We start from the raw sequence: 13202 nt of genomic DNA, 5'->3' as shown, positions 1-13202 counted from the left end.
AACTGTTGTTTTCAACTGCTGGTGCATCCACGTATTCTACCCACTTTCTGTGGTCAGCAGACGGCTGCCCGTGAGCCACATGCGGGTCTTTGGCCCCTTGAGTGTGGCTCTTCCACAAAATACCAAGGCCTGGGCAAGTTTATTTTGAAGAAGTGGCATTAGAAGAAGTTTAAGTTTTAAAAATTTGGCTCTCAAAATAAATTTTAATCATTGTACTGTTGATATTTGGCTCTGTTGACTAACGAGTATTCTGACCACTGCCCTAGCAGAATAGGTTGTACATGTGAGTGCTCATTGAGGAATATTACCCTGCTGATGGGCAATAACATGAAATGAATTTTCAGATCTACCGAACACTTTGCAATGCAAAGCAACCTGCAGCTTTACAGATAATCAATATCACTAGAAACTGCAATAACATATGTCATGCAGAGAATATGCTCAAAAACTGTGTTTATGCTATCTCCCATCTTCATGGAAGCCTGGGTTTGCAAACCACTTTTAAATAGATACTGACTGGTTTTCTTATGAAAAGAAATTTATATTCCCCAGGTAATTAGAAACCAATGAAATAGACTAGGTATTATATAAACCAACACATACAGATAAGAACATTAATATTATAAATCCATAAGAATTTTAAGCAATAAAAAATAGCATGGTGTTTGCCTTAGGTAGGACTCTAGCTTATAAAAGACAGAAAATCAACACAAACTAGTAGTAAAATACATTGTCTGCCTGGATTCCAAGGAGTAGATGGAGTTGACTTTAGACACAATTTGGACTCAAGTACTCACATAGAGTTATAAGCACCCTATATTCATTTTCTACATTTCTAAGCTCTTCTTTACTTTACTGGTGTCTTCTGAAATGGGTGCTTTCTTCACATTTTAAAACAATGACCCAAGGTAACTTGAGGATATAATACTTGCAATCTCCAAATAAAAGAATTATTCTCTTTCAGTATCTGTAGATATCCTCCTTATGGCATTAATTAGCCATGTTATTTTATTGACAGACTCATAAATTGCCTATATCTATAACCATTTTTACTTAATTCTTGGAAACAGAATCCTAAACCTTAGGTTGATAGATTGCTATCCGGAATAAGTCATCACATCTCTCAGCTCCCTTTGTAGCTAGGTGTCATCATGTGACTAACTTCCAGCCATTGAAATGTAAGCAGAAGTGTTATGTGGGACTTCCAGGAAGAGGTGTAAAGAAAGTGTTATTTAAGTCCAATTTACTGATATTTCTTTGTCTTTAATGTTTTTTGTGTTTAGTTATTCCAAAATTATGATTTTTTATATAATTTTGGAGCTTCATTTTATACTTATAATAATCTCTGATTAGTGTGTGTAAACAATAAAATATGATAGATTAAGATTTATGTTTTTCATATGGATAGCCACTTGTTTCAGCTATTTAGCTATATGTGCTAAAAAGGATTTTTCCTTTCTGCATTATACTGGCGAGATCTTTTTGAAAATCATTTGATCATATATGTGTGTCTATATTTCTGGTTTCATTTTGTTCAATACTGTATTCTTGTGATTACTGTAGCCTTATAACAACTCTTGATATCAGGTACTGTAAATTCTCCAACTTTGTTCTTTTTCAATATTGGTTGATTATTCCAGATACTTTTCATTTCAAGATAATTTCAGAATAATCTCTTTCTTTCAAAATAACGTGCTGGAATTTTGATAGTTTTGCATTAATTCTACATTTTAATTAAGAGAAAATTTTGACAATTCTGAGTTTTCTAGTCTATATGAGTGATCTAGCTCTGCATTTTCTTAGGCATTATTCATTTCTCTCAGCAACATTATATAGTTTCCAGTATGAAAGTCTTATGCAAATTTTACAAGTTTAATTCATAGGTATTAATCATTTTTTAATACCATTGTAAAAGTTTTTAAAGTTATATTTTTGATATTGCCAATCTATAAAAATATAATCAAACATATATACTGACCCTAAATCCTATGGCTTCCCCAAATTCACTTTATTTCCAGGAGTTTGTCAATTTCTTTTAACTCCTTTCGGTATAAAGAAAAACCGAATTCTCTTTTACCCCATTTTCATGTCCACTTCCCCAGTTCTTGATCCAAAAGCATCACTGTCAACAGATTCTTGTGTCTCTTTTCAGAAATGTCCCATCCCACGTATACGAGAACCAAAAGTATTGCAGTGTATACTTCATAGAATTTTACACTTTGTTGGTCCTTAACCCCACCTTTCTGGGCACAGTCAATTTTACTAGTGTCTACAATTAATATGAAGGCTTAATGAACAATAAAATAGTTTTCAAATATATTCATGTGCCATATAATGATGTTTGAAACAAGGATAAGCCACATATGGTTAGTCCCATTCTATCTAATAAAAGAGTAATATGCAAATTGGCCATGCTTCCCCTACACCCACAAGCCTTGCCCACCAGCCAATCAGGAGCGAGTATTCAAATTAACCCAACCAAGATGGCTGCAGTCACAGAGCAAGCAGGAAGCGGAAATGGAGGAAGCCAAGCTTCCTGCACATCATGGCTGACCCAGGCCTCCACTCAAGGCTACAAAGTTTTAATTATAGAAGATAAATAAATCCCAACAAAAATGGCTGTGGCCATGGAGCAAGAAGAAGGCCTGGGTTTCCCCTGCAATGGAGGAAGCCAAGCTTTCTGCACACCCTGGCCAGCCTCGGCTCAAGGCTACCAAGTTTCAACTATAGAAGAAAAATAAATCCCAGATCCAAGGGCCTCCACTTGGATCACTGCAGGGGATTTGGCTGGTCTACAAACCACAACAGGCCCCTTTCCCAGGCTGCCCCATGTCCCAAGGGAACCTGCACCCTGATCCAGGACACCCTTCAGGGCAAACCAGCTGGCCCCCACCCATGTACCAGGACTCTATCCTATACAATAAAGAGTAATATGCATATTGACCACCACTCCAACACACAAGATGGCTGCCTATATGCAGACACAAGCTGGCCACCACAAGATGGCCAGCAGGAGAGGGCAGCTGGGAGAGACCAGGCCTGCAAGGGAGGGCAGTTGGGAGTGATCAACCCTGCAGGGGAAGATAGGGGTAATCAGGACAGCAGAGGAAGGACATTGGGGACAACCAGACCTGCAGGGAAGGGCAGTTGGGGGCTACTAGTCCTGCAGGGGAGGACAATTAGGGGCAATCAGGCTGGCAGGGGAGCAGTTAGGCATCAATCAGGCTGGCAGGGGAGTGGTTAGGAGGTGATCATACTGGCAGCCAGAAGCGGTTAGGGGCAATCAAGAAGGCAGTCAGGTGAGCAGTTGGGAGCTAGCAGTCCTAGATTGTGAGAGGGATCCCAGATTGGAGAGGGTGCAGGCTGGGCTGTGGAACACACACCCCCATGCACGAATTTTGTGCACCTGGCTTCTAGTAATACTATAATGAAGCTGAAAAATTCCTATTACCTAATGTTAGAGTGCAACACACTACTCAGGTGTTTGTAGTGATGTAGATATAAACTAATATACTTCTCTGGCTCTCGTAGGAAAGTATAGAACATACAATTATAAACAGCTTATAGTACTTGATAGTAAACAACTATATTACTGGTTTATATATTTATTATATTATACTTTGAATTATTATTTTAGAGTGTACTCTTTCCTCTTATATAAAAATATTTGTTGTAAAACAGTTTGCCATGCTAAACTGGCAGCAGCCTCATAACATATCCTATTTACTATATCTGTTAATTGCCTTACTTTCTCTTGGGCTTGACTTTATCTTCTGTAGTTTTGTACAGTAATAGTAATGTGTTGTACAGTCTGTAGTGTAAGAGCTATAGGCTCTACCATGTAGCTAGTTTTGCAGTAAGTTTTATCATCTAGGTTTGTGAAAGCACACTCTATGATTACACACTGACAAAACTGGCTAATAATTTTCAGAATGTATCCCTATTAAATGGTGCATGACTGTGCTATATCTGCGTTCTCTATATTTCCAACACCCAGAGTGAAATAATACACTTTCCAATGCTGTTTAACGATGTTAATTAAGAGAAAACTCTGTATATTATGAACAGTTTATATTAATTATACTAGAGTATTATAATATGGGATTACATATATTCTGCAATTAGTTTTATGGGCCATTGATTTTCAATCTTGGCTGTTCATTGGAATTACCAGGCTAACTTTAATACAAATACTGATGTTTGGGCTCTATCCCAGAGACTCTGATTATATTGATGTGACAAAAGGAATGGCAAGGGTTTTTTAAATCCCCCAGGTGATTTTGATGCAGAGCCAATTTGAGAACCACTGCTTTAGACCCTGCATTTTCCTATTAAAATATCATATATATGTATATATATACTGTATATACATATATATACACATATACACATATATATGTGTGTGCCTTCTAACATGTCTAAAATATTTTAAATGTGATATAGTTTGTATGTGTAATTTTAATTAATAATGTTATGGATCCAAAAGTTAAATAACTTGGAAACATAAAATCTGAATAACCTTACGTAAGGCAATTAACCTTTCCATGTTAGTGTTTCTGAATGCTCCAAGTGAACATCTTAGAAATGTACTGTAACTTGTTCTTAAAAGATAACTACAGAACTCTTTCAAACACAAAATATGATACAAATGTTTAATCAACAACAACAAAATGCAAATAGGATTTAGGGTGAGAAACTAAAAAAAAACAAAAAATAACAAAAAACAAAAACAAAAAACAAACATAGATTGTATTGATACTCGGTACCACTTGTTAACCTTTGCAGTCATGGAGAATTGCTTGGAGCCAATGTTTTAATATTAGGTCACCATTATCTGTTTGTCTGATCCAGTTTGATTTTTCTTACATTATATATTCTAAAACTTTAAAACAATATTTAAAAATAATGAAAGCAGCCCTGGCCAGTGTGACTCAGTTGGTTGAGCATCATCCCATGCACCAAAAAAATAAATAAAAATGTTTTGACTCTCAGTCAGGGCACATGCCTTGCTACTCAGTGTGTTTCATAGACCAAGAACAATGTTATCACTAAGGAGCTTGTTAGAAATCCAGATTTACTCAATCATTATCTCTATTTTAGCAAAATTCCCAAGTGATTTATAAGTATGTATGTTAAAATTTAAGAAGCACTATTTTAGACTATGTACAATTAGATATTATTCAAAGAGATTTTTAAAATACATGATCTAAACATTAAATACATTCTATTATGTGCATTCTGGAATTGGCTCATATGGACATAGATTTGCTGTAAAAAGCACTAAATCATGAATAAAGGCATACTTTTTCATATTGGCTGTGCCATTTAATGGCAATGAAAATTCATCAACTTCATAAACTTCTAAGAGTCTCTGTTTTGTCATTTGTAAAATGAAGAGCGAGTTAATACCTCTCCTGATACTTATTGAGATTGTTTAGATGTTCCAGTGAGATGGCACTTTATTAATTGACAAGGTTTGTACATTGTGCACTATTATGATTTATGAAATTGGAGCAGCTGACTATAGGTAGATTATGAATAAGAGCTCCTTGGGGAGAAAGACAAGATGACAGCCTCAGAGTCTGATTGATAACAACCTCCTTTTGCTGCTTTATAGCATAAATAGAAGATGGCATAGGGAGGGAGGGTTCTAAAGAGAAGGGAAGTTTTGGATAATTTGGATGTTCATTTGTTTTCGTTAATTGGTGCTTTGTGTTGAATTTGTAGGGGTGATCCAAACAATTGCTTTGTAATTAGCCTGTGATGAAAATATGACCTATAACAACATAAAACAAGACAGAAAGATGAATTATATTCATTATCTGCCTTCAATTTTCCTAGGGAATACTTCTGAGTTAGAATTTAATCAAATTCAGAGGAAATGTTATATGCCCTGGAATCAGCCTGGCAGTGAGGATATTGTGAGGGAAGCTTTCATGGAAGTCAACAATGAAAACCCTAGTTCTTTCTATTACAGATAAGAAAACGTGTGGACCCCATGAATTCCAGTGCAAAAACAACAACTGTATTCCAGATCACTGGCGGTGTGATGGCCAAAATGACTGCAGTGATAATTCAGACGAAGAAAACTGTAGTAAGTAACACTTTCCTGAGAATGTTGAGAGCCGGCAGCCTATTCAGAATGCCAGATAGCATTTTTTAGCTCCTTGAAGGTATGAATAGGAACCTCTCTGTCCTGCAGCTCACATTTTTATACATATATTCACATTTGGACAAGAATATTCAGACTAAATTGACCTGAATTTCAAATGGTAGAATTTTTGAAACGCTCACCCTGGGAGTTATTTTCTTATAGTTATCAGAATTGGTATGAAAGTATCATGAGGCTTAATGCACCCCATTAGCATGCAGTGAAGGAAGCACTTGATGCATGCTCATACAAAGAGCTGAGTGATATGGAGACAGCACAAAACATACCATTCTTCAACGGATGGTATTCATTTCATTTCAGTTGCAAATTCTTTCCCATTACAAATCCACCCATGAGCTTCTTTCAGGGAAATTCGTTTTTTCTCTCCGGAGTGGTGAACACCATATTTATTCAGGATGCTTTTCTCTGAAAACAGAATAACACTATTATCATTATCTGCCTACTGCATTTCTATGTAGTAAATCCAAAACATAATAATTATCCAACAAATTTATTTTCTAAGAAGTTTGGGGATATGTATATAAAATAGTGACAGTATTTCTATATTCTAGCATTAATTTCTGAATATATTTCTTACTGGTACTTTCTATATAATCATGTTAAACATAAGATAATAGAATTCTATTGATTAAATATTTATATTCTACTACTTCCAAAAAGGATTTGATGATAACAATAATGTCAACTTTTATAAACGGGACTATGAGCATTCATTTTCCAAGACACAGGAAACAAAATTGGAATTATTATATTATGGTAAAGCATAATGTTTTATTATATAAGATCATACAGTTAGTAGAGTTATAGCCATAATAAAACAGTTAGCTATTCAGTTTGCAAAACATCAATTAATCTTTTGAATAACTTTCAAAACTTAACCTGACCAGTGTTTGAGTATCAGGTACATTAAGTATGAATGGAATTTTATTACTATGGTCTTTATTACTATGGAATACTCTGAAAACAGAAATCTTTATTGCTCCCTCTTCACATAGATGTCTCCCAACTGATCATACTCTTTAGAAATGTAGAAAGCATGGCAGAGATTCATTTGAGTGTTCTAGATTCCTTAAATTGGTCATTAAAAAAATCTTTAAATGGCATGTTCTCAGATTCTGTCCAGTGAAATCAAAATCTAATGGAGTAAGGTAGGTAGGAAAAGGAGAGCAAGTACAGAAAGAGTTTTGTATACACTTTCTATTTAATTTATTTGTATATAAGAGCTTAAATATAACAGATAACTACTTAGCTTGAGATAAATTTAGTTTTGATTACCGTATTTTCCGGTGTATAAGATGACCTTTGAAACATAAAAAAGTCAACCGAAAATCGGGGGCAAAAGACCAAAATTGCACAAAAATTACCTGCAGATCTTGATGGCAAAGTAAGTCTTTTCTTTGAAGTGGGGGGTAGTCTTATACAGCGAATATAGGCCTAAACTTATGTTTTAACTGTAAAATTAGGGGTCGTCTTATACGCCGGAAAAATATGGGGTATATATAATATACCTGAGAGAAAATGTCCTATGACTGAAGTTATTGAGAGCAAGAGAGGAAAGATGGGAAAGCAGTATCAGAGGTTAAATCTTAGAAAAACCTTTGTTCCAATGTGTAAGATGTTAGGTTAGTGCTCTTAATGAGAAAAGGAGGGGAAGAACTGAGTGTCTGAGTGTTGCCATGCGTGCTTCTGAGTTTTGGGGCTTCCTGAGTGGCTGAGTGTTGGGGCTTCCATTTTGCTGATATCTGCAGCCTTTGACGAAAGAAAACAAGAAGGAACACTGCCTCTCACTTGTCACAGTAAAAACTTCATGGTAAATCATTGTAGCCTCGGAGATCTTAGGAAAAAACAAGAGAGGTGGTTGTGATATCAAGCATTGCACTGCAAAATGTTCAATTCTGTGTGACTCTCTTCAGGTCCTTTTCATTTTGAGCTTGTGACCTAAGACAAGTAATGTTCAGAAGAGAGATGATAGGGAACTAGAATAAGCATATTAGAGTAGTGACATGGAAGAAAAGAAAGCATACACATGACAAGTATAAGAGTTGGGAACATGTTAAATAGGTAAAAATACATAATAGGAGGATCAAGGAATCTAGATAAAAAGTGGTGTTTGAAGATACCATTGTGAATAGGCCAGAAGAAATGGGGTTTAAAGATTGAAAATGCCAGCAGTTCTACATAGATACACCGAGTCTATGAAGAATGAGAAAATAATCTACCTAATAAAAGAGTAGCATGCTAATTTACTGTACCTTCATGGTGCCCACCAGTCAATCAGGAGTGAGTATGCAAATTAACCCAACAAGATGGTGGGTTAATTTGTATATGCAGACCCTCAGTGGCTAAGGGAGGGGTAGGACACTTGCGGAGTTCTGTATCACCCCAGCCACTCCAGGCCTCTGGGTAACATGGCCAGAGTGAAGGAGGTGTTGGCAGCCAGGCGAAGGAACAGCCATTCTTGCAAGAATCTTTATGTATTGGGCCTCTATACAACATATCTATAGGATCACCAAGAGATTAGTCTTATAGAAGTCAGACTTAGAAAATAATACTGTTGCTGTATTAAAATGCTATCAAGGTATTTCTAATTTCTTGTTATATATTGAAACTATTATAATTTTGTATGTGTAATTATAATAAAATTGATATCATTATACATATTTAATTACTAGATATTATAATTACTATCTATATATTTTAATTATAAGTTTATATTATATTACACAACTATGTATATAATTATATATATATATATATATATATATATATATATATATATATATATATAAATGACAACAATATACCTAAAAGAGAAGTGGTATGTTATTATCATGTTTTTGTAAGCTAATATTTAGTGAAACATACTCAACAGAGATAATGAATCAGCTGTATAATTTAAAACCAAAAATTTTTTTTTTTTACATAACAGCATTCTATCAGCCAATATTTCCTGTATTCCATTGCTTCATTTATTTATCACATTTATCTTAAATGAGAGGCCTGATGCACAAAGATTCATGCAAGATTGGGCCTTTCTTCCCCTGGCTGCCAGCATTGCCTTTGCTCAGGCCCAGAGCCGCCCCTCCACCTTCCCAGGCTGCACAGACACCTGGAGTGCCTGTGGTGTGCAGAACGCCTGTGTCGTCACCACAGCGCAAGTGTCCCGCCCTGCCCCCCGCCACTCAGTGCCTATGTATGCAAATTAACCCACCATATTTGTTTGGTTAATTTTCATACTCACTCCTAATTCGCCGGTGGGCATTGCGAAGGTACAGTCAATTTGTATCTTTCTCTTTTATTAGTATAGATTCCTATTTAAGTAGCTGGAGTTGGTCTAGAGTGGTGGTATGATCTAAAGCCTAGCACAATGCCTGACACATATCCTGTATAATAAAAGTGAAACATGTAAATTGACCATACCTCCACTATGCTCACCAACTGATCAGGAGTGAGTATACAAATTAGCTTGACAAAGATGGAGGGTTAATTTGCATGCACAGGCACCTGGTGGAAAACAGAGAGGGAGAGCAGGCATTGAGTGGAGCTGCTTGGGGAATTTGGCTCCCTAAGCCACTAGATGGAAAGCAGAGTGAGAGCTGATGGCTTGGGGGACTTGGCAGAGCTGGAGGCCATGGGATGAAGACTGATCAGGAAGGGAGCATGGGGAGAACCAGGAATTCTAGAAATAGTAGTTCTGGTGGCAGCCACTGGACAGAAATCAGAAGCCCAGAGTGTGGGGAACACCAGGAATACTGGGAATCATAGTTCTGGTAGCAGTCGGATCTCCTGGACACTAGAGCAAAGTGAGTCTGGAGCAAGTTACTGTTGCAGTGGGGGATGGAAGGAAAGCAAAGGTGAGAGACATAAGTAAAATCAGAGTGTCAAGGAAAAATTAAAGGGAAGATATCTTAAAACTTCCAGGAAATTTCCACCAATGAAGAAAAAAAAAAAAAAAAGCCTCTATTATTCTGTGAACAACCAACCAAACTGGTTTGGGGTCTCAGACAACTCGCTAATATGATTCCAAAGACAGACAGAAACTCCCGGATTGGAGAGGGCTCCCCTGAGGGCTCCTAGATGAGAGAGAGTCCAGGTCAGGCTGAGGGACCCACTGCCCATGCACAAATCTTCATGCACCGGGCTTCTAGTTTATAATATTACTACTGTATTCTTATTTTTTTAATTTTTATGCAGAATATTTTATTCATGTATTTGATATCTGTAGAGATATCTCTGTCCTTATCTTTATATTTGTCTCTGTGTTCTTACTGAACCACAATAATTCCTAAGGGATAAGGCCTGTATCTAACTCAATTTGTACACTTTAGCAGAGCATAAACAAATGGACATCTTGCACATTTCAATAATAATAAGACAGAAGAGAAGAAATCCATTATCAGTCAGCACAAGGCCTAAGAAAAATGTTTGTGTAAAAACATACAAAAATTTCTATTTTGGAATTATGCTAAATAACCCTTTTGTTTTAATAACTGTATTGTTGATTGTTTTAGGCCTCCCCCGCCTCCCAAATTATCACTACTCCTTCCAAATCAACCCAAATGAGACGAAAAGGCTTTTTCTTTTTTAACATGAAAAAGAACATCAGTAGTATGGTCTATTTCATTTCTCTCCACTTCTCATTTTTCCTTACTGATCATTATCTTTTTTAGTCCAAGAGGCAAAAATATTTGTTATCTTGCCTTTGCATTTTTATTTTTTGTTGCAGTTTCCCCTTTTCTTTAAATAAGAAAACCAATATAATCTCATGTCTAAATTTAAAGACATAGATTTTACAAATTTAAATACATAGATTTTACAAATTAGTAATGTATTTTCAAAGTTGCTTTTGGACTTCTTTGTTGATGAGTCTGCTTTAATGAATTTAATTTTTAAAACTGTGTTGGAAACACTCTAAGCATAGATGTGGGAATAGTTTAAATAGTAGTGGAGCCATTAACTACCAACTATATTTTGTATTTAACATGCTTTCTACTTTCTTATTTTTGCATGAGATAGTGTGTTGTTATTTCATCATCATTTGCTGATCATTTCCCTTGTTAAGTTTTCAGCAGGGACACTTTGCGTAAGCAATTATTTCTGCTCTTAAAAACAAGAACATTTTATTGTCATTGAAATTATTTCACAATCTAGATAAAAAATTTGAAATATTTGAAAAATCTCAACATCTATACTATTTTTATCAGTAGCAAATGGAATATATATGGCATGTATTCCTTCTATGTAATTTATGTACAAAAAACTTCCTCATATCTTTGCATTATTAGGAACTAACAATTCAATAGATGTAAAAATGCCAAGTAATTTGATCAACTTGATTAAAATTTATATATAGAGAAAAGCTGTCTGCCTTATTTGAATTTCTAGTACTTTCACACTGAATTTATATCAGAAGATTATTTGTATAACATGTCAGTTATACTAATTATATTCTAAGAATTCTCCTTTGATGCTTACACCCAAATTCCTATAACTTTCTAACTTACCACAAAGGGCTTATGATAATACTAGAGGCCTGGTGCACGAAATTTGTACACAGGTAGGATCCCTAGGCGTGGCCAGCAATCAGGGCCAATCAGGGCCTTCCATCTGGTGGCTGGGACCTTCTTTCCCTGGCTGCCAGCTGCTGGCTGGGACCTTCATTTGTTCTGTGCTGGCCCCTGGTAGCCATCACATGTTATAGCAAATGATCAAACTCCTGGTCAGTCAAACTCCCCAGAGGGTACACTTTGCATATTTGGCTTTTATATAGATAGATTTGTTGCCTAGGATAGGAAACCTCTATGACAGCTAATAAAGTACAATATTTCTACAATAATAATTATGATGATGTTGAAAATTGCAAGTGCCTGCTTTATGACAACCAGAGTTGTAAACATTGTATAAATAGTAACTCATTTTAGTGGATAGTATTACTCAACACTGGGCACTTAACTTCCTTTCCCTAATCTACCTGACCCTGGTGGGAGGTAGGCCATGTCTATGAAGAAATAATTTATTTTGATGATGGTGGATAAAGGTTCTGAACCATGAGCTACATCAAACAATGGTAATAGTAATCCAACAACAACAACAAAAAGGTACCTTTATTTACCTATTGTCTTTTGCCATCTTGATGTGCAATGATAAAGTATTTTGTTTTCACATTACCTAAATAAAGAAGTTGAAAGACAGGCTAGGCAGCCATCTTAGTCTTGTCCTCTCCTTTCACCCCCAACCCCCACCCCAACCTCTTAAATAGGACAAATGGGTTTTCTAGATTTAAATATTTCTTTCTTTCTTTCTTTCTTTCTTTCTTTCTTTCTTTCTTTCTTTCTTTGTTTTGTTTTGTTTTTTGTTTGTTTTGGTTTTTTTTTGGTTTTTAAGATGATCACTTTTTTTCTTCCCTTCAGAATTTTGCTATTTTATTCAATGCATTCCCCAAGCCTCTTTCTGTCAGCTCAGATCTTATACTGGATCAGAGGTAAAGTTGCCTAAAGCCACACCACATGACCAATAAGAGGTTGTGGCTTAAGAAAAGGGTTCTACTGAAACCAGTTTGGCTCAGTGGATAGAGCATCAGTCTGCGGACTGAAAAGACCCAGGTTTGATTCCGGTCAAGGGCATGTACATGGGTTGCAGGCACATCCCCATTAGGGGGTGTGCAAAAGGCAGCTGGTCGATGTTTTTCTCTTATCGATGTTTCTAACTCTCTATCCCTCTCCCTTCCTCTCTGTAAAAAATCAATAAAAAATATATTTTTTTAAAAAAAGAAAAAAAGAAAGAAAGGGATTCCCCTAAATCATCTGCCAAGAGCGCAAAGGCCAGACCCGCTGCCTTTCTCCTCCGCTAGGAGCACCCCCCAACCCAGGCCTTGGAAAGCTACATTTCCAGAACTACACACTCCCATTCCACCACAACAAAGCTTTCTCAGAGCACACAACACAACACCCTCTTCCCCCATCCCTAGTAAAACAGCACTACCAGGCCTGCAGCCTCCCACAACCCTGAGCCCAGATGCCTCAGACCCTCT

General features: G+C 36.3%; 1 protein-coding gene across 1 annotated transcript in view; it reads left to right on the top strand.

Moving 5' to 3' along the window:
- Positions 1 to 13202, top strand: part of LRP1B (LDL receptor related protein 1B) — a 1553318-nt gene that overhangs the window by 1402706 nt on the left and 137410 nt on the right. The window contains exon 67 of the mRNA XM_084892846.1: positions 5978 to 6094. Within this exon, the coding sequence (XP_084748972.1) occupies positions 5978 to 6094 (117 nt within the window). The remainder of the gene's footprint in view (positions 1 to 5977; positions 6095 to 13202) is intronic.

Source organism: Pipistrellus hanaki, assembly GCF_964339955.1.
Source record: "Pipistrellus hanaki genome assembly, chromosome: 8".
Taxonomy (NCBI): Eukaryota; Metazoa; Chordata; class Mammalia; order Chiroptera; family Vespertilionidae; genus Pipistrellus; species Pipistrellus hanaki.
The sequence above is the reverse complement of the archived record's forward strand: the minus strand, read 5'-3'. Positions and strand labels throughout refer to the sequence as shown.